General features: G+C 40.3%; 2 protein-coding genes across 9 annotated transcripts in view; one reads left to right on the plus strand and one right to left on the minus strand.

Annotated features, from left to right (window-relative positions):
• Positions 1 to 22,707, plus strand: part of COA5 (cytochrome c oxidase assembly factor 5) — a 31,935-nt gene that overhangs the window by 8,059 nt on the left and 1,169 nt on the right. For 2 of the 5 annotated variants that reach the window (XR_009338005.2, XR_009338006.2), the window contains exons 3-4: positions 592 to 780; positions 22,125 to 22,297. Coding sequence is in view for 1 of the 5 variants with exons in the window: in XM_059078522.2 (XP_058934505.1) it covers positions 592 to 633 (42 nt within the window). In the remaining 4 variants the exon portion in view is untranslated. Of the gene's footprint in view, positions 1 to 591; positions 1,695 to 1,721; positions 2,456 to 17,881; positions 19,731 to 22,124; positions 22,298 to 22,707 lie in introns of those variants that run through there. The other 3 variants (XR_010835355.1, XR_010835356.1, XM_059078522.2) reach the window with 3 other exon arrangements.
• Positions 18,965 to 22,707, minus strand: part of INPP4A (inositol polyphosphate-4-phosphatase type I A) — a 131,001-nt gene continuing 127,258 nt past the window's right edge. For all 4 annotated transcript variants that reach the window (XM_059078468.2, XM_067007146.1, XM_059078467.2 and 1 more), the window contains one exon: positions 18,965 to 21,642. In XM_059078468.2, coding sequence (XP_058934451.1) covers positions 21,510 to 21,642 — 133 coding nt within the window. In that variant the 3' untranslated portion in view covers positions 18,965 to 21,509. The remainder of the gene's footprint in view (positions 21,643 to 22,707) is intronic.

Consider the following 22,707-nt stretch of genomic DNA (forward strand, 5'->3'; position numbering starts at 1 on the left):
AAAATAAAAAAAATAAATAAATAAAATAAAATAATTCCTTCCTATGGAATTTCTAGGGAGTGGTATTGACTGTCTATCCAATTTTGCCTTCTCTACTGACTAGGACCCTCCACACTACCACACCACCCTTAAGAAGTGGCTGCACTGTGAGGCTTAAGTCAAAGAACATAGAATTGACCTATGAGTAGTAATTTAAGGATTTTTAATCCTGAAGTGGCAGTGTTACATAACATTGTTCAAGGCTCTTTCCTCTTTTCAGTTACTATTTAAAGATTTAAAAAACCCTTGAATATTAACCCAAACAAAACCTAATTAGAAAGTCGTTTGTTTGAAGAACAACATACATTGAGTGTACTTCAGAGAAAAAGATAAATAAAATTTGGACTCAAGAAGAAAATCCTTATTGTGACCTTAAATGGAACTTTCATTTTTAATGCCATCTTTTTTCTTTCCCCACCTTGGGAGCTGTGACCATTGCCTTTTTGAGTGTGCTGGAAACTGGTTTACTTCTCTCATATAGTGACACCCGTTACCAAATCTGTGTTTCATTATGGTGTCCAGAATATTATTTAATTGTATATTTATTTTCAGCTGGATGCCAGATCAAGATTCAGGGGAAGAAAAGGATATTGATACTACTATGTTGAAACCAAGATGAAAACAACAAAGGATTTTCTCTGTCATTAAAACAGAGAAGCCAAAATAAGAAACATACTTTTTGTTACATCTGTTCGGTCGGAGCAGTTTCTTCCTCCATGGAACACTGAAGAAAATGGATGAGTATGTATAAAGTAAATGCTTCTCTTGCTCTAAGTTATCTTTAGAAGAAAAATTTAATTGAATAGTTATGAGCTAAGAACATACTAGATGTGTTTTAAGAATTGTTTTGAAGCACAGAGAATGGAAAGATTGTTATTTTCAAAGTTGACTCCTCAACCAAATGACACAGTTTGTGCATCCTTCATGAATATTGTGAAGGCCACTAATGGGGCTGTTAAAATCAACGTGGTGCCTGGTGAGAAAATGTCTATCTTGAAAGTTTAGGATAAAACTTTCCTTTATACAGTCTGTACTATTTAGTTCTAAAATAAATTGTGTTTGATTCCTTGGAGAAGAAATGCTTCCCTTGCACTGAATCACTGAAGTAACAACCTCAAAACATTAATATCACTCATTAGGCATAGCTGGATCCAAAGGCTGGGATTATGCTGCCGGGGCTCCTTCCCTTGCCTCCATCCCTTGACTGTTTTTCTCTGTTTCCTGACCTCGTATTTAGGCTGGCCCTCTCTACATAATGGGAAAGAGGCCAGTGTCCATCAAAAGCACACATCCTTAAGGTCTGTGACCCGAAAAGAAGCGAGATAACCTCCTTTTCTAGGGTCCACTAATCAGACCCTACAAAAGGACTCTTGTCTTCTGTGGAACACCTGCCCCTGAATTAGACCTGTAGTCCCTGTAGAAAAGGGACGGGACCCCATGATCTTGGCCAGGCCTGGGTCTTATGCACTGTATTTGGTAACTCATGTCAGAATCACATTGAATGAATGATGGGCTTTATCCTAAAAGGAAAGAAGGATTCAGAGCCAGTAGGTATTGACTATAGAAGGCAAGACTGAAAACCATGAAATGCTTGTGAAAGTTTAGAATCATGTAATTTTATTCTGATCACATAATACAGTAGAGCCAGATATGAATCCAAGTTTCCAGCTTTTTTTTTTCAGTATTGAAGAATAATGGAAGGAGCCATAGCTTCTTCATAGACCTGCAGTTCACTGGAGTTAAAGCAATCAAGGTATTCTGTAGCTCGTTTGCTTTCTTAAAGGTTCACCTAAAGTTGTGAGAATTCCACATCAGCACTGATCCTTGTTGCAGAAATTCACTGAGGTCTGTTGTATATACTATTCACTGGGAAAGGGAAAAGGATAGATTTTTTCAATACCTCTTGTATACCTGTTAAAGTGCTACAACTTTTATTAAAAGTTAAGTTTGATAAGAAACTCAAATTATTTTATAGAATCCTATCTTTTTCTTAGTCACAGCTTTATTGAGAGCTTCATTGGGAGAAATTCAAATACCATAAAATTCACCCTTAAAGTATAAAATTCAGTATTTTTGTTTTTGTTTTTTAATAGTCACAGTCATGAAGCCTAGTCATGAAACCATCACCACTGTCTAATTCCAGGGCATTGACATCACCCCAAAGAGAAGCCCCATCTCTATTAGCAGTTACTCCCTTCTCCACTCCCCCACCCTGCCCAGCTCTTGGCAACAACTCATACATTTTTCTGTGTCTATAGATTTGCTTATTCTGGACATTTCATAAATATAGAAATATGTAATATGTGGCCTTTTGTGACTGGCTTCTTTCACCATGTTTTCAAGTTTCATCTATATGTAGCATCTATCTGTACTTCACTGCTTTTTATTGCTGAATAAATATACCATAGTATAGATATACCACATTTTTTTAATCCATTCATCAGCTGAGGAAATTTTGGGTTATTTGCACTTTGGGGCTATTATGACTAATGATATGAACATTTATTAATGAGTTTTATCTGGACATGTTTCATTTCTTTGGGTTATATACCTAAGAGCGGTATTACTGTGTCATATGATAACTCCAACTTTAACTGATAAACTGCCAAACTTTTCCACAGTGGCTACATCATTTTACATTCCCACCAGTAATGGATGAGGATTTTAATTTCTCCATATCACCAATAGTTGTTATTTTTCACCTTTTGGGGTTTTTTTAATCATAACTTCTTAAAAATTTTATTTTTTTATTTTTTAAAATTTTTATTGGAGTATAGTTGATTTACAATGTCGTGTTAGTTTCAGGTGTACAGCAAAGTGAATCAGTTATACATATACATATACTCTTTTTTAGATTCTTTTCCCATGTATGCCATTACAGAGTATTGAGTAGAGTTTCCTGTGCTATACAGTAGGTCCTTCTTAGTTATCTATTTTATATATAGTAGTGTGTATATGTCTATCCTTATCTCCCAATTTATCCCTGCTCCCCCCTTACCCCCTGGTAACCATAAGCTTGTTTTCTACATCTGTAACTTTATTTCTGTTTTGTAGGTAAGTTCATTTGTACCCTTTTCTTAGATTCCACGTATAAGGCATATCATACAATATTTGTCTTTCTCTGTCTGACCTACTTCACTCGGTATGACAGTCTCTAGGATCATCCATCTTGCTGCAGATGACATTATTTTGTTCTTTTTTATGGCTGAGTAATATTCCATTGTATATATGTACCACATCTTCTTTATCCATTCCTCGGTTGATGGACATTTAGGTTGCTTCTGTGTCCTGGCTATTGTAAATAGTGCTGTAACGAATATTGGGGTGCTTGTATCTTTTTGTTTGTTTATTTATTTATGGCTATGTTGCGTCTTCGTAGCTATGCACGGGCTTTCTCTAGTTGTGGTGAGCAGGGGCTACTTTTTGTTTTGGTACACGGACTTCTCACTGCAGTGGCTTCTCTTGTTGCGGAGCAGGGCTCTAGGCGTGCGGGCTTCAGTAGTTGTGGCTCTAGAGTGCAGACTCAGTAGTTCTGGTGCACGGGCTTAGTTGTTCCACATCATGTGGGATCTTCCCAGACCGTGGCTCAAACCCATGTCCCCTGCATTGGCAGGCGGATTCTTAACCATTTGGAAATCCCCATGTATCTTTTTGAATTATGGTTTTCTCCAGATATATGCCCAGGAGTGGGATTGCTGGATCATATAGTAGCTCTATTTTTAATTTTTTAAGGAACCTCCATACTGTTCTCCATAGTGGCTGTACCAATTTACCTTCCCACCAACAGTGTAGGGGGGGGGTTCCATTTTCTCCATAGCCTCTCCGGCATTTATCGTTTGTAGATTTTTTGATGATGGTCATTCTGACTGGTGTCAGGTAATAATACCTCATTGTAGTTTTGATTGGCATTTCTCTAATAATTAGTGATGTTGAGCATCTTTTCATGTGCTTTTTAGCCATCTGTATGTCTTCTCTGGAGAAATGTCTATTTAGATCTTCTGCCTATTTTTTGATTGAGTTGTTTGTTTTTTTGTTATTGAGCTGCATGGGCTGTTTGTATATTTTGGAGCTTAATGCCCTGTCGGTTGCTTCACTTGCAAATATTTTCTCCCATTTTGAAGACTGTCTTTTTGTTTTGTTTATGGTTTCCTTCACTGTGCAAAAGCTTTTGTTTCATTAGGTCCCATTTGTTTGTTTTTTATTTTCATTACTCGAGGAGGTGGATCCAGAAAGATCTTGCTGTGATTTATGGCAAAGAGTGTTCTGCCTGTGTTTTCCTCTAAGAGTTTTACAAGGTCTTTAATCCATTTTGAGTTTATTTTTGTGTCTGGTGTTAGGGAGTGTTGTAATTTCATTCATTTACATGTAGCTGTCCAGTTTTCCCAAGCACCACTTATTGAAGAGACTGTTTTTTTCTCCATTGTGTATTCTTGCCTCCTTTGTCATAGATGAGGTGACCACAGGTGTGTGGGTTTATCTCTGGGCTTTCTGTCCTGTTCCATTGATCAGTATTTCTGTTTTTGTGCCAGTACCATACTGTTTTGATGACTGTAGCTTTGTAGTATACTCTGAAGTCAGGGAGCCTGATTGCTCCAGCTCAGTTTTTCTTTCTCCAGATTGCTTTGGCTAGTTGGGGTCTTTTGTGTTTCCATACAAATTGTAAAATTTCTTGTTCTAGTTCGGTGAAAAATGCCTTTGGTAATTTGATAGGGATTGCGCTGAATCTGTGGATTGCTTTGGGTAGTATAGTCATTTTCACAATATTGATGCTTCCAATCCAAGAACATGGTACATCTCTCCATCTGTGTTATCTTTGATTTCTTTCATCAGTATCTTATAGTTTTCTGAGTACAGGTCTTTTGCCTCCTTACGTAGCTTTAGCCCTAGGTTATTTTATTCTTTTTGATGAGATGGTAAATGGAATTGTTTCCTTGATTTCGCTGATATTTTGTTGTTAATATATAGGAATGCAAGAGATTTCTGTGTATTAATTTTGTATCCTGCAACTTTACCAAATTCATTGATGAGCTTTAGTAGTTTTCTGGTAGCATCTTTAAGATTTTCTACATATAGTATAATATCATCTGCAAATAGTGACAGTTTTACTTCTTCTTTTCCAATTCGGATTCCTTTTTCTTCTCCGATAGCCATGGCTAGGACTTCCAAAACTATGTTGAATAAAAGTAGCAAGAGTGGACATCCTTGTCTTGTTCTTGATCTTAGAGGAAGTGCTTTCAGTTTTTCACCATTGAGAATGATGTTCGCTCTGGGTTTGTCATATATGGCCTTTATCATGTTGAGGTAGGTTCCCTCTATGCCCACTTTCTGGAGAGTTTTTATCATAAGTGGGAGTTGAATTTTTGTCAGAAGCTTTTTCTGCATCTATTGAGGTGATCATAGGGTTTTTATTCTTCAGTTTGTTGATGTGGTTTATCACACTGATTTGCAGATATTGAAAATTCCTTGCATCCCTGGATGAATCCCACTTGATCATGTTGTATCATCCTTCTAATGTGTTGTTGGATTTGGTTTGCTAGTATTTTGTTGAGGATTTTTGCATCTTTGTTCATCAGTGATATTGGCCTGTAATTTTCTTTTTTTGTGATAGCTTTGTCTGGTTTTGGTATCAGGGTGATGTTGGCCTCATAGAATGAGCTTGGGAGTGTTTCTTCCTCTGCAATTTTTTGGAAGAGTTTCAGAAGGGTAGGTGTTAGCTCTTCTCTAAATGTTTACGAGAATTCACTTGTGAAGCCATCTAGTCCTGGACTTTTGTTTCTTGTAAGATTTTTAATCACAGTTTCAATTTCAATACTTGTGATTAGTCTGTTCATATTTTCTATTTCTTCCAGGTTCAGTCTTGGAAGGTTGTACCTTTCTAAGAATTTGTCTATTTCTTCTACATTGTCCATTTTATTGGTGTGTAGTGGCTTGTTGTAGTCTCTTACCATCCTTGATATTTCTGTGGTGTCCACTGTAACTTTTTTCACTTCTAATTTTTATTGATTGGAGTCCTCTCCCTTTTTTTCTGATGAGTCTGCCTAAAGTTTTATCAATTTTGTTTATCTTCTCAAAGAACCAGCTTTTAGTTTCATTTATCTTTGCTATTGGTTTCTTTGTCTCTATTTCATTTATTTCTGCTCTGATCTTTATGATTTCTTCCCTTCTACTAACTCTGGGTTTTGTTTGTTCTTCTTTCTGTAGTTGCTTTAGGTATAAGGTTAGGTTATTTGAGATTTTTCTTGTTTCTTGAAGTAACATTGTATGACTGTAAACTGCCTTTTTCGAACTGCTTTAGCTGCATCCCATAAGTTTTGGATCGTCATGTTTACATTGTTGTTTGTAGGTATTTTTTGATTTTCTCTTTGATTTCTTCAGTGTTCCATTGGTTATATAGTAACATATTGTTTAGCCTCCATGTGTTTGTGTTTTTTTACAGTCTTTTTCCTGTAGCTGATTTCTAATCTTATAGAGATGTGGTTGGAAAAGATGCTTGATATGATTTCAATTTTTTAAAATTTACTGAGGCTTGATCTGTGACTCAAGATGTTATCTATCCAGGAACATGTTCCCTGTGCACTTGAGAAGAAAGTGTATTCTGCTGCTTTTGGATGGAATGTCCTATAAATATCAATTAAGTCTATCTTGTCTAATGTGTCATTTAAGGCTTGTGTTTCCTTATTAATTTTCTGTCTGGATGATCTGTCCATTGGTGTAAGTGGGGTGTTAAAAGTTCCCCACTGTTACTGTGTTACTGTCAATTTCCCTGTTTAGGTCTGTTAGCATTTGCCTTATATATTCATGTGCTCCTATGTTGGGTGCAAAACAAGACTCATATGTATGCTGTCTACAAGAGACCTGCTTCAGTCCTGGGGACATACACAGACTGAAAGTGAGGATATGGAAAAATATTCCATGCAAATGGAAATCAAAAGAAAGCTGGAGTAGCAATACTCATATCAGACAAAGTAGACTTTAAAATAAAGACTGTTACAAGAAACAGGGAAGGACACTACATAATGATCAAGGGATCAGTCCAAGAAAAAGATATAACAATTGTAAATAAATATGCACCCAACATAGGACCACCTCAATATGTTTTTCATCTTTTTGACTGTAGTCATCTATTTGGTATGAAGTGTTATCGAATTGGGATTTTGACTGGCATCTCCCTAATGGCTAATGATATTGAGCATGTTTTCATGTGCTTATTGGCCATTTGTATATGTTTGTAAAAATGTCTATTCAGATCCTTTGTCCATTTTTCATTTGAGTTGTCTTTTTATTGTGATTTTTTTGTTTTTTATTTTTGTAAGGTATACAAGTTCCTTTTAAAGACAAATGATTGGCCTTTGACATGTTTTCTCCCAGTTTGTAGTTTATCTTCACTTTCTTGATGCTGTCTTTTGGAGCACAGTTGTTAATTTTGATGAATTCCAATTTTTCCTTTTGGTGTATCTAAAAGGAAACCACTGCCTCTTCCAAGCTTACGGAAATTTATTCCTGTTTTCATCTGAGAGTTTTATAGTTTTAGCTGACATGTAGGTCTATAATCCATTTACAACATAATTTCTGATACCTTTATTAGTGCCTATATTTTAAATTTTTAGTTGTGATTAAATAAATGTACATAATGAAAAGTTTAACATCTTAACCATTTTAAAGTATATAGTTCAATAGTGTTATGTAATTCAACTTGTTATGCAACCAGTCACCAGAACTCTTCTCATCTTGCAAAAATGAAACTCTGTACCAATTAAACAACTCCCCATTACCCTGTCCTCCCTCCCACCCCCTGGTAACCACCAGTTCTACTGATGTTGAGCACCATTTTATCATTTCAGGTCTTTGTTAACTATTTGTAGATCTTCTTTGGAGAAATATCTATTCAAGTTCTTTGCCCATTTTTAAAATTGTTTGCTCTTTTGTTGTTAAGTTCTAGATGTTCTTTGTATATTATGATATTAACTCCTTACCACCTATATGATTTGGATATGTGTTCTCCCGTTTCTTTTCACTCTGTTGATTGTGTTCTTTTGATGCATAGTTTGCAATTTTAATGTAGTCCAGTTTATCTGTTTTTACTTTTGTCACCTGTGCTTTTGGTGTTGTAGCCAAGAAATCAGTGCCCTGTCCAAGAAAGCTCTTCCCCTAAGTTTTCTCCTAGGAGCTGTATTGTGTTACTTCTTATGTTTAGGTCTTTGTTCCAATTTGAGTTGATATGTATAAGGTAAGGGTCCAATTTCAGTCTTTTGCATGTGGATATCCAGTTTTCCCAACACTACTGAGAAGATCGTCCTTTCCTCATTCAATGGTCTTCTACGTTGTTGAAAATTATTTGCCCATCTATACCAGGGTTTATTTCTGGCCTTTTTATTCCACTGTACTATGTGTCTATCTTTAAGCCAGTGCCACACTGTTTTGATTACTGTCATTTTCTATTAAGTTTTGAAACCAGGAAGTACTAGACCTCCAACTTTGTTCTTTTTCAAGATTGTTTTGGCTATTCAGAGTCCCTTGAGATTCCATGTGAATTTTAGAATGGATTTTTCTATTTCTGCAAAAAACACCAATGGGATTTTGATAGGGAGTATGCTGAATCTGTATACTTTGGATAGTATTGGCATCTTATCAATATAAATTCTTCCAATCCATTCATATGGGATTTCTTTCCATTTATTGGTGTCTTCTTTAATTTTTTTCAGCAACTTTTTGTAGTTTTCAGTATGTAAGACTTTTGTGTCCGTGGTTAGGTTTATCCCTAATTATCTTACTCTTTTTGACTCTGTTGTAAGTGGAACTGTTTTTTGAATTTTCAGATTTTTCATTGAATGATGGATTAACATGTAATTTTTATTGTTAAATATAACAAAGGTACATAGGGTGTTGTTTTTTTTATTGAGGCATAGTTGATTTACAATGTTTTATTAGTTTCAAGTGTACAACACAGTGATTCAAAATTTTTATAGATTATAATCCATTTAAAGTTATTATAAAATATTGGCTATATTTTCTGTGCTGTACAATATATTCTTGTAGTTTATTTTATACATAGTAGTTTGTACTCTTAATCCTGTACCCCTGTCTTGCCCCTCCCCCATTCCCTCTAGTGACCACTAGTAACCACTAATTTGTTCTCTATTATATCTGTGAGTCTGGTTGTTTTGTTATATTCATTTGTTTTATTTTTTAGATTACAGATATAAGTGATAAATAGTTTTTATCTTTGTCTTATTTCACTAAGGATGATGCCCTCCAGGTCTCTCTACATTGTTGCAAATGGCAAAGTTTCATTCTTTTTTATGGCTGAGTAGTAGTCGTGTGTGTGTGTGTGTATACATATATATATATACACACCACATCTTGTTTATCCACATATCTGTTGATGGACACTTAGGTTGCTTCCATATATTGGCTATTGTAAATAATGCTGCTGTGAACATTGGGGCACATTAATCTTTTCAAATTAGTGTTGTCATTTTCTTTGGCTATATACTCAGGAGCAGAATTACTGGCTCATAACAGTAGTTCTAGTTTTAGTTTTTTTGAGGAATCTCCATACTGTTTCCATAGTGACTGCACCAATTTACATTCCCACCAACAGAGTACACGGGCTCCCTTTTTTCCACCTCCTCACCAACATTTGTTATTGGTATTGTTTTTGATGATAGCTGTTTTGACAGGTGTGAGGTGATATCTTATTGTGGTTTTGATTTGCATTTCTCTGATGATTAGTGATATTAGTGATTTTCATATGCCTGTTGGCCATCTGTATGTTGTCTTTGGAAAAATATCTTCAGGTTTTCTGCCCATTTTTAAATCAGGTTGTTTGGGTTTTTTTGATATTGAGTTGTATGAGCTCTTTATATATTTTGGATATCAACCCCTGATTGGTCATATCATTTTCAAATATTTTCTCTCATTCAGTAGGTTGTCTTTTTATTCTTTCAGTGGTTTCCTTTGCTCTACAAAAACTTTTAAGTTTAATTAGATCCCATTTGTTTATTTTTGCTTTTGTTTCCTTTGCCTTAGGAGACAGATCTTTAAAATTCCTACAATTTATCAGTGTTCTATGTTTTCTTCTAGGATTTTTTTTGTGGTTTCCAGTCTTACACTTAGGTCTTTAATCCATTTTGAGTTTATTTTTTGTATTTGGTGAGAGAAAATGTTCTAATTTCATTCTTTTACATGTCACTGTCCAGTTTTCCTAGCACTGCTTATTGGAGAGACTGTCTTTTCCCCATTTGTATATTCTTGCCTCCTCTGTCATAGGTTAATTGACCATAAGTGTGTGGGTTTATTTCTGGGTTGTCTATTCTATCCCACAGTGCTATGTGTGTGTTTTTGTGCCAGTACCATACTGGTTTGATGTAGTATAGTCTGAAGTCACAGAGTATGATAACTCCAGCTCTGTTCTTCTTTCTGAAGATTGCTTTGGCTATTTGGGGTCTTTGTATATCTATACAAAGTTTAGAATTATTTGCTGTGGTTCTTTGAAAAATGCCATTGGTATTTTGATAAGGATTCCACTGAATCTGTAGATTGCCTTGGGTAGTATGGTCATTTTAACAATATTGATTTTTCCAGTGCATGAACATGGTACAATGTATTGTTCCCTCTGTCATCTTCAATCTTTTCATCACTCTCACAGTTTTCTGAGTAAAGGTCTTTGATCTCCTTAGTTAGATTTATTGTTAGGTATTTTATTCTTTTTGATGCAGTGGTAAATGGGGTTGTTTTCCCAATTTCTCATTCTGAAAGTTCATTGTTAGTGTATAGAAATGCAACATATTCTTGTATATTTTGTACCCTACAACTTTACTAAATTCATTGATGAACTCTAGTAGTTTTTTGGTGGCGTCTTTAGGATTTTCTATGTATAGTATCATGTCATCTGCAAACAGGGACAGTTTTATTTCTTCCTTTCCAATTTAATCTCCTTTTATTTCTGTTTCTTGTCTGATTTCTGTGGCTAAGACTTCCAACACTATTTTGAATAAAAGTGGCAAGTGGGCATTCTTGTCTTATTTCTGATCTTAGAGGAAATGTTTTTAAGCTTTTCACGGTTCAGTGTGATGTTAGCTGTGGGCTTATCATATATGGCCTTTATTATGTTGAGGTATGTTCCCTCTATAGCCACTTTTTGGAGAGTTATAAATGGTTGTTGAATTTTGTTAAAAGCTTTTTCTGTGTGTATTGAGATGATCATATGATTTTTTTTGTTTTTTGATTATATGATTTTTATTCTTCAGTTTGTTAATGTATATATCACATTGGTTGATTTGCAGATAATGAACCATCCTTGCCTCCTGGAGATTAACCCCAGTTGATCATGTTGTGTGATCTTTTTAATGTATTGTTGAATTCAGTTTGCTGATATTTTGTTGAGGATTTTCTTTTTTGATGTTTTCATGTCTTTTTTATTTATTTTTTTAACATCTTTATTGGAGTATAATTGCTTTACAATGGTATGTTAGTTTCTGTTGAGGATTTTTATATCTATGTTCATCAGTGATACTGGCCTGTAATTTTCTTTGTGATATCTTTGTCTGCTTATGGTATCAGGGTGATGCTGGCCTCCTAAAATGAGTTTGGAAACATTCCTTCCTCTACAATATTTTGGAATAGTTTGAGAAGGATAAGTGTTAACTCTTCCCTATGTTTGGTAGAATTTACCTGTGAAGCCATCTGCTCCTGGGCTTTTGTTTGTTGGGATTTAAAAAAATTTTTAAGCTATTGCTATAAACTACCCTCATAGAACTCCTTTTGCTGGGTCCCATAGATTTTGGATCATTGTGTTTTTCTTTTCATTTGTCTTCAGGTATGTTTTGATTTCTTCAGTGATCCATTGGTTGTTTAGCTGCATATTGTTTAGCCTCCACGTTTGTGGTTCTTGCAGTTTTTTTCTTGTAGTTGATTTCTAGTCTGGTATCATTGTGGTCGAAAAAGATGTTTGATGATTTCAATTTTCTTAAATATGCTGAGGCTTTATTGCCTAGCATGTGATCTATCCTGAAAAATGTTCAATGTGCCCTTGAAAAGAATGCATTCTCCTTTCTCTTGGGTGGAATGTTCTATATATATATTAAGTCTATCTGGTCTAATTTGTCATTTAAGGCCACAGTGTTTTCTTATTGATTTTCTTTCTGGATGACCTGTCCATTGATGTAGGTGGGGTGTTAAAAGTCCCCTACTATTACTGTGTTACTGACGGTTTGTACCTTTTTATCTGTTAGTATATGCTTTATGTATTTAGGTGCTCCTATGTCGGGTGCGTATATATTTACAATTCTTATACTTCTTGATGGCTTGGTCATTATATAATGTCCTTCTTTGTCTCTTGTTATATAATCTTGTGTGTGTGTGTGTGTGTGTGTGTGTGTGTGTGTGTGTGTGTGTGTGTGTGTGTGTGTGTGTGTGTGTGTGTGTGTGTGTGGTACACGGGCCTCTCACTGCCGTGGCCTCTCCCTTTGCGGAGCACAGGCTCCGGATGCGCAGGCTCAGCGGCCATGGCTCACGGGCCCAGCTGCTCTGTGGCATGTGGGATCCTCCTGGACTGGGGCACGAACCTGTGTCCCCCTGCATCGGCAGGCGGACCCCCAACCACTGCGCCACCAGGGAAGCCCTAGTCTTTGTTTTAAAGGTGGTTTTTTGTTTTGTTTTGTTTTTGGTCTAATATAATATTGCTACCCCAACTTTGTTGTGATTTCCATTTGCAGGGAGTACCTTTTTCCATCCCCTTTCTGTCTGTGTGTCTTTAGATCAGAAGTGAGTCTGGTAGGCCTCATATATATGGGTCTTGTTTTTCTATCCATTCAGCTACCCTGTGTCTTTTGATTGGAGCATTTAGCTCATTTAAAGTAATTATTGCTGTGTACTTATTGCTGTTTTGTTAATTGGGGGTGGTTTTTGTAGTTCTTTTTTGTTCCTTTCTTCTTCTGTTCTCTTCCCTTGTGATTTGATGACTATCTTCAGAGTTATGTTTGGATTCTGTTCTTTTTGCATGTGCATCTATTATTGACTTGGCTTGTAGTTACCATGAGGTTTATATATAGCTCTCTCTATATATACATACACATATGTATATATAATGATTATTTTAAGTTGCTAATCTCTTAACATCAAATGCATTTTAACAACCCTGCATTTTTGCTCCCCTCCCTCAACACTTACTGGTTTTCATGTCATATTTTACAGCTTTGTGTATCTATTAACTACTTAAAGAGGATATCGATGATTTTACTACTTTTTTTTTAACCTTCTACTAGCTTTGTATATGGTTAGTTTACTACCTTTACTGTATATTTACGTTCAGCAATGAGCTTTTTCCTTTCCTGATCTCATGTTTATAGTAATGGCCTTTTCTGCTTAGAGAAGTTCCTTTAATGTTTCTTGTAAAGCTGGTTTTTTGGAGCTAACTCTTTTAGCTCTTGCTTGTCTGTAAAACTTTTGATCTCTCCATCAATCAGAATGAAAGCTTTGCTGGGTAGATGATTATTGGTTGTAGGTTTTTCCCTTTTATCACTTTAAATATATTGTGCCACTGCCTTTTGGCCTGTAGAATTTTTGTGCCTGCCCACTGGTGTGTGAGGTTGGTCCCAATATGGTGTTTTTATAATGTTGCCAGTTAACTATAAAGTAGATCACCGTGTAACTATCATCCAGATCAACAGAATATTGTCTGAACCCTCTGTAATGCTTAACAGTCCTCAGAGACCTGCCTGCTCACCCCCAAGAGAAAACCACTGTCCTGGTGTGTGTTTGGCACACTACACTGTTAAGTTTGCCCTCTCCCTTGAGCCTTTTGAATTTGGCTCCTTGTAATGTGTTTAGAATAACTGATTATATACAGAGAAAAGCAACAGTCTAGTGCTGAAATAAGATTTCAACTGAACATCAAAAAAAAATCTTTTCATTCGGTGAGCTTTTTTGAATAGCTCCTGTGTGACAGGCATTGCATTTGCTGTTGTAACTCAAAGTAACATGATGAATGAGATATGCATAATATAATATGCTTATATTCAAGGCTGATTGAGGAAATTTTTTTTTTTAAGGGCCAGCTCATTTTGTGGAGAGAAATCGCCATAGAAAAGGGCATGCCTGAGATGGGCCTTGAAGGAGGAATAAGAAAGCTATGGGGAGGTGGTCCAGATGAGAGGGAGTGTGGATGTGGACCAGGGCTATGAGTGTGTGGATGGAAATTATGGAGTGGATTGAAGAGATATGATCTTAGTGGCTGATGGGACATGGAGGGGAGGGGAGGGGAAGGTGACTCCAGGGTGGAAAGTGAGCTCATTTATCAGAGGAGAGCTTAGCCAGCTTAGAGGGGGGGGGATGTGTGAGTTTGGTGTTGACATGCTATGTTTGAGACACCAAAACACTCAAGTAGAATGACTGGGGTATGGTTGGATGTTTAGATGGATCTGGAAATTTGGGAGTCATTAGCAATTGAGTGGTAATTTATTCTATATGAATGACTAATAAGATATTTCAGGAAAAGCATATGAAGTACGCTAGAAGGAAGTTATGGACAGAAACCTAGGGACCACCATAGTGCTAGTGGTGGATGGAGGACAACAAGCCAATCAGAGTGAAGAAGTAGAGTGAGAGACCAGGAAGGGAAAACCACAGAAGCCAAGGGCAGGGCGAGCAGCAGGGAGGAAGTGATGAACTGCCATATCCCTCTACATCCATCTCTCAAATGCAGCTGTGTTCTTCCTCGCTCTGGGAACAAGCACACCTCCCGTCCTCTCCAACCTGGCTGTTTTTTGTCTGTTAAATGGTACAACAGAGAGTGACAGCACCATAAAGATTTACAATTGAATGCGGACCTGCCTGGACTGGCTGAAAAGGCCCCCTGGAAGCCTGGTGCAGGAAGGAGTCATTGCAGAGTAGTGCTGAGGCACACGAGGGGGTCTGAGGAGGGACCTGGAGTGCAGATACTCTGTTCCCACCCTCTCGGGGATCTGTGTCGGAGCTTGGGCAGCGACAGCTGTTAACAAAAAGAAGACAAAGTTATTACCCGCTTGCCTAATCTCAGCATAGACTGGGGAGGGGCATTCTCCCCTGGGCAGCCCAGGATACAGCTGTAACTTGAGGCTGGGGTGGTCTGCCTGGTGGCCATGGGTGGGGGGGCACCTGTGTAGGCCCACTCACAGGGCCCCGCTGCAGTTCAGAGCACAGCACAGACCCCACCTGCACTCTCCACCTAAAAGTCAACATGTGGCTTCCAGACACGTTGTAGGCTGACATCTGCTGTGCTCGTGTCACTGCCCACAGGCAGTGTAAGCAAGGCGCCGGACCGTCAGTTCTGGCCAGTGCCGCTCTGCTTCCAGAATCCTGTGGGAACATGGAGTGCGCTAAATAGAAGTTTCCATCTCTCCAGTCTCTTCTCCCCCTGCCTGTGCTGCTTCGTGCTCGTGGGAATGAAAAATCTTTTGGGTTGACATACACCCCTCAGAGATTTCACTTCCATTTCTTTTTTCCTTCCTGTTCTCAAATACTGGATTTTATCCACTGTGAATTTAATTACTTTCTGCTTTTGGAAAGGGCCTCTGAGAGGAAGGTACATTTAAAAGTGTAAAGGAAATCATCAATACCTGTGAGGCAGCTCTGCCCTCCCTCTGGGCAGCCCTCATGAGCATGTAGGGCAGGTCAGGTGCCCTGAGCTGTCCCCTTCCAGGAAACCTTTGGCTTCTGGACTAGGCTTTCATACACTGCAGAGCAGCACCTGCAGTACAACTTCCTGGAAAATCAACTCTTCATAGAGGCTTGTAAGGGAAGACATTTGAGGCAGGTGGGGAGGTGGGGGAAGGGTCTGTCCATCTGCAAGTGGAGAGTTTCACAAGGGCTTGCTCGAAGGTGCTGGTCCTGGAAGGGCCCGCACCCGGAGCCCAACAGGATGTCCAGCCCTGAGGCCAGGCCCTTCTACTGGCCCAGGCTCCTGGCACTCCCCAGGGCAGAAAAGACGGCAACGCCGGGAGCTCTGCCGTGTGACTAAGGGGTTGCCCTGTGCCCGAAGGTCCACCTTGTGACAGCAGCACAGTGACGCATCAGGCTGAGGAGGATCTTGCAAGGAAACTTCAAAATTGGTTCCAACTTGCTGTTTGCTGCTTCAGGAAGGGGCTACGGGGAATGGAACCCAGCGCTGTGGACATGCTGTGGGGGTTGGGGGGTCCCTCAACTGCAAATGGAGTTACCACGTCGTCCAGTAGCCCCACTCCTCTCCTGGGCGTGTATCTGGAGAAAATGCTAATTCAAAAGGACACACGCCCCCCAGTGTTCACAGCAGCACTATTCACAATAGCCAGGACATGGGGGCAACCAAAGTGTCCATCGACAGGGGGATGGATAAAGAAGATGTGGCATGTATACACAAAGGAGTACTACTCAGCCACAAAAAAGAACGAACTAATGCCATCTGCAGCAACATGGAGGGACCTAGAGGTTGTCATACTGAGTGAAGTCAGTCAGAGAAAGACAAATATATGATATCACGTATGTGTGGAATCTACAATATGATACAAATGAACTTATTTACAAAACAAACAGACTCACAGACATAGAAAACAAACTCATGGTTATCATAGGGGAAGGGGGGAGAGGGATAAATTAGGAGTTTGGGATTAACATATACACATTACTATATATAAAATAAACAACAAGGTCCTACTGTATACCACAGCAAACTATATTCAGTAACTTGTAAATATCTATAATGGAAAAGAATAGGTATACACATATATGACTGAATCGCTGTGCTGTATACCAGAAACTAACACAACATTGTGAATCAATTATACATCAATAAAAAAATTTTTTAAAAACGGGAGACCCGTTAGAACAGCCTGTAAGGAAGTTAAAAAGGTAACGGCCCTTTGAACAGCTGATCATTTTTGTCCTCAGCAAAATTACAATTGGGGAAACTCCAACTGCCAGCCCCCCTTACCTTCTTCCAATCAGAACCTCCGCAGTCACCGCCCCTAGAACCAAGCAGCCAGGTTGAACCAAGTCACCCACTAACAGACTGGAACGGAAACGCAGGATGGCGTCGAGGCGGGGCAGGAGGGCGACGGGGGCTGGTGTCCTGAAATGTCTCCCCTTGCTTATCTTTAAAGGAGCAACATCCGGGCTGGCTTAGAGAGGGAGCCGTGCTGACCGTAGCAAACACTACATGTGCCTTATGCCAAAAATCATTCCCGATGAATTGTTCTAAATGTAAAACAAACCATGTAAGTACTAGAAATAAGAACAGGTGAATATTTTTTTAAGTAACCTCAGTATCAGCAAAGGCAGGAACCATGAATGGAATTAAACCAAGCATGTGCAAGGTGCCAAGTGCGGTGCTGCTCCTCAGCAAGGGCACGGCGTGACACCCTCTCATGGACAAGGATGGGGGGCCAGCTGTGTCACCTCCAGTGGGGAAGCCAGGACTCAATTTCACAACAAACAGCAAAACGAGAGAGACAGGTGTACATCACCACGTAAGATTTTTTTCACTTCTGTAGAACAAAACCAAAAGACAGCTGACAAGTAGGTTTAAAAAGACCACAAAATGTGACGGAGGAGTGAATAGACGGTGTATTAAAAACAGTCATATGAGCAAGATGTACACTCGAAGTCACAAAAGTGGAAGCATGAATAGAAGCATAGAAGATGTTCAGTTTCAGGGTACTCAAAGGAACGGAAGTGAAACAGGGTGCCGTCTCCAGCTCCGACGAGGAAGGGAAAGGCAGGTGGCGCTCCAGGTGGTAGGTTAACTTTCTGGGAATACTCTGGTAATACGAAAAGTTCAGACATTTCAGGACATTTAAATTACCCTTTGGTTGTACATTTCTACTGCTAGGAATTTATCCAAGGGGGATCCCTGGGCACGTGTGACAAGCACAAACGCAACATGACGAAGAATCAGACCATCCACGGGGTGACATCTCAGCAAGTCCCACCACGGATGGCCAGGCAGCCCACAGAGTCGACAGCACCCACACTTACGGACGTGGGAGGGCACGAGCCGCAGCAACACTCAGGCACGTTTGAAGCCAGTCACCTCACACTGCCCGCCGCCGTGTCCACACTTACAGCACGTGGATCTCAGGAGTGGTTCCTTCTCTCTCCTGCTGGAGGCGTAAGGGGGTTTTCCTCTGATACTCACTGTGGGGACACAGTCGATGATCTGGAGAGCACAGTGACCCTGGATTAAAGTTTCCTCGGTTCCCGGGACAAGATGGCGGAGTAGAAGGACGTTGAGCTCGCACACCAAAATCACAACTAACTGCTGAACAGCCATCGATAAAAAAAAGAACCTACCGAGAACGATACTCTGTAACCAAAGACATAAAGAAGGAATCGCAACGAGACAGTTAAGAGGGGCGCACTCGCAGCACAGTCAAATCCCACACCCCGGGGAGGGGGCGGGTGACCCCCGAACTGGAGAGTAACTACACTGCAGAGGTTCTCCCACAGGAGTGAGAGTTCTGAGCCCCATGTCAGGCTCCCCGGCCTGGGGGTCTGTCTTCGGGAAGAGGAGCTCCCAGAGCATTTGGCTTCGAAGGCTTAACTGCAGCATCTCCACAGGACTGGGGGAGACAGGAAACTTCACTCTTACCGGGTGCACGCAAAACCTGATGGGCGCTGGAACCAAGGGCAAAAGCAGCGACTTCACACTTGGCACATGGAGGGAGGCTCAGAGAAGGCCACAAGCTGCTCAGAGTCTTCCAGTGAAAGGCGGAGCAGGATGCGGATCCGAGCCTGTGTGAAGCTGCATCCCACACCTCCCTGCCCTCTGCTTCCAACTAAGAACAGGACTGTAAAACAGAAATGTCTCGCGTTCACAAACACTGAGCACTCGATGCAACGCCCGCCAGTCCAGCCAGGCGCCGGCCACAGAACCCGTCCTCCCAGTGTATCAGAATGAATCAGGCAGACCAGGTTTAATGATCGCGTCAGTTGTTTATTGTCATTCTAAAGACTAGCACATTTACAGCATACATGGCTTTGAATGAGCTAAGAATATATAAAACGGTAACTGTTTATATATATTAATACCGTCCAAAACAAATAAATAAAAGTACCTTAATGCACTAAGCTCGGCAAATACAATTGTGTAGGGACAAAACTGTTATCATACAGTATGTGTACGTTTTTAAAGGAAACCAAAGGCAACTGTGCTGCGGACGCTTTCACAGAATCCACGTCACAGCTGAGCTTTCAGTACGTCTCAACGTTGCTTTTTAAATGGGTGCCTGATATAAGGAGCACTGATGGAACCTCTATTTTACGGGAACCTGTAAAACTGCCTTCCCCTCCAACTGAAAACTCAAAGCTCCCGTGTGACCTGGGTACCTGCAGCCACCACGATGGGCGGTGTGGCCCCCACTCAACGAGCTCTGTAGTCGTGCAGTGCCGCCGTGAGACCGACTACGGCACAGGAGCAGGGGAGTAACGCTCAGGCGGAAATACTGAAACCTGAATATTTTCTACGCGATTAGCCAAGTCTTCGACTTTTATGGTGATCCAACGTGAAGCCAAAATTAAGAAAATATTCACATAAAGGTGCCACATGCAAAACCGCTAACAGGTGACAACATTTGCCATATTCCCTTTTGGTAAATGCAGGTAATGCTCTTCAGACCAAAAAAAAAAAAAATCTGAAAGTTGTATGAGTAACATTAAAAATACAAGGGAGTTTTAAAACATGATGCTAAAATGAGTAAAGATGGAAATATCTAGATACTAGAAAATGACAGATTAAATGAAACGGTGGAGGTGAAAGACTAAATCAGCCATACTGGAAGCTGTCTTTGCACATGAATCGACACAGCAGGAGAATCTGACACCACCTGCTGCCACCTGTGCAGTGGGCTCGCGGGGCCATTTTCTCTGCCTCTGCCTCTGCCCTCCACAGTGAGCCCAGCTGTGCGGGGGCTGGTGGGCACCAAGGGCCCCTCACTGACTCACCCTCCACACCAGTCCACACTCACCGGTGGGCGTCAGGAGACAGCAGGCTCCAGGTGTGCACTGACTTCTGCGGAGGAGAGGATCTGAAAGGTCCCCTGGCTCCACCCTTACCCTCAGGCCCACCCTCTGTCCCTGCCAAGGGGTGGTCGGTCTTGCCTGTGCTTCAGCTCCCCAGACCCAAGCTTCTTACACGTTTCCGAGTGGCATTTCTAGAGGAGCCCAAAGAATAGCATTTAGAATTGTAGATAAAGCAACTTCCTAAGGGTTCACAGGTCATTCGGATCAGTATCATGAATGCGTGCCACATCATCTCTTTTACAGCCTTTTGAATAACATGTCAACATCATAATGATAAAAACAGAATTGATAAAAACATATAAACTAAGAAAAAACTCTGCTATGTGCAGATGACTCATCATCATCTTAGAATAGATGACCAGACATAATTTTCTATGAAATTCCTAAGTTTTATGGTCCATTAATCCCTTTCATAATCTCATTTTAGGAGATATTTCAACTTTCTCAATAGCCATCTTACATAACAGAACGAGTAGTAACAATTATTGCAAACCTGAAAGACACTCTCATCAGACATTCAAACATGATTGTACTGTCTTCTAGAAGACGAAAAATTGGGAAACCCACCAGAGGACACCAACTTTGAAAATATTTAGGCTTCCACTATCTACACAAAACCCCCCATTGTTGACTGAGAGGCATCAGACAATACCACGTGCGAGGTCCTGACCTGGGGAAGAAGGGGAGACGTGCCCTGGGGCCGTGGACAACACACGGGGGCATAAACAACAGGAGACGGCTGGCCTCGTGTCCTCGGGCAGACACCCTGTTCTTTAAGGGACAGGGGTGGCCCCTACTGTGTGGGCGGCTTTGCAGGCGTTGTCTTCTAATAAATCTTATCTCAGGCTGATTTATCAGCATTTTACTTCAACTCCTGGTTCCACCTGTGCTGTTATGGGCAGGCCGATGCACCGGAAGCACTCGCCCCGACCGCAGGAGACAGAGCGGGCGCCTCTCCCCAAGGCTTCCCTTAACATTTAACATTTAGTGGTCTGCCCGGGATCCAGTCATTTAAACTATTATTTACCGTTTTACATGGAGATGTTTAAAAAGTAGATTGTAAATCAATGCTCCATTTTGAGTTACTCAGTAGAAAAATAAGTGACGTGAGCAGCTGCCTAAGTGGGCGTTTTAAAAAGTCTTAGCATTTCAGACGCACCTGGCTTGACTTCATCATACAGGTAACTGTTGATATCTGTGTCGTTACGGCTGAAGGCCGTTTAAACGGGCAGTTTGTTAACTCTCCGCACTAGTGAGCCCAACATTACCTGCTATGGATTCCAACGCAAAAAAAACATGCTCCATAGACTCTTTAGTGAAACAGTTTTAAAAACATAAAAGTAAAAACCAATCCTTCAGGTCTTCTTGAAGAATTCATATATGACACTAGAGGGTACCCACATTTATTACATAACAGCTAATTAGAGGAAACCGTGTGTTCATGTTTCAACTTTTCCGTAAGTCCCTTCAGGAGGCCTGTAATGCTTGGGGAAAGCCTTCAGCTGCAGGGAATTAAATGCATATTTGCGACTTCCAACATTCTTCATTGTATTTTCTCTTCGACAACCCTCACTGGGGAAAAAAACAAGCACAAGAAATGACAGCAGTAAAAAAGGAAAAAAGAAAAGACTTAAACTCAGATGAAATGAACCGATCATTTTCATAGCATTAAAAAAAAAGGTTGATTAATTTAAATGGATGCCAGACTCATTTATGACAATACACACGTAAGATGGCGGGTTTCTGAACAAGGCAGTTAAGCAGCACAGAGATGGACACAGGCTGTATGGGGCTGCGAGGTTTGCGTTTCCAAAAGCAGCCCTGTAGCGAAGTGGCGGACAACCTTTTTTTTTCTTTAAGGTAATGGTTTCATGTATTTCGTGTCTCGTTATCTGAGGGGTCTATCCTAACTAGTGGTTCAGAGGTTCTGTCACATAGCAATTTCAATGGAAAAAGTGCTACTCTTACCAAAAGCCTTTAGAAAGCTGCATTTTTAAAAATATTAGCAACAGCTGTTAACCGTCTCAAATTCAAAATGCTGATTTTCCTTGCAGAATTCAACATGTAGCAAAGCCATCTGGCTCAGAAGGTGGCTTTCACACGCTGTCTCAACCTGGGAGACAGCAGTCCCAGGCACACAGCAATGCCGCAGGCTATGCGACGGCTACACGGCTCTCAGCGCTGGGGCGTCGTGAAGAAGTGACCCCACCGAGGTCACCTTCTCCAGGTGAGCTGCCCTCGTTGTGGTCACCTCTCTCAAGAGCGCCACTGAGCCAGTGAGAGCCCACAGGGGCCCTTCCCTAGAGAACCTGCCACCAGCCTCTTCCGCTGCTGCATTGATCAGGGGTTGTCGTGGCAACCCAGTGGGCCAAGCGAATGCTCAACAGGAGGGTGAGCTGTCAGGCAGGCCTCACGCTCCCAATGGGAGCCTCAGGGGAGCCTTCTGGGAGATGCTCTGATAGGCATCACCCCCGCAGGCAAAAGCCATCCTAAATAGGAATGACTTCCTGTAGAGCACAGTATAAGTTTATAGTTTTATATTATTTCTAAGGCTAGCAATTAAATCAGCTATTAAATTTAGTACAAAATCCCCTCTATGAGATGTAAAATTTGCAGTTACCAAGGAACAGTGGTTTA

Source organism: Kogia breviceps, chromosome 11 (assembly GCF_026419965.1).
Source record: "Kogia breviceps isolate mKogBre1 chromosome 11, mKogBre1 haplotype 1, whole genome shotgun sequence".
In the NCBI taxonomy this organism is placed as follows: Eukaryota; Metazoa; Chordata; class Mammalia; order Artiodactyla; family Physeteridae; genus Kogia; species Kogia breviceps.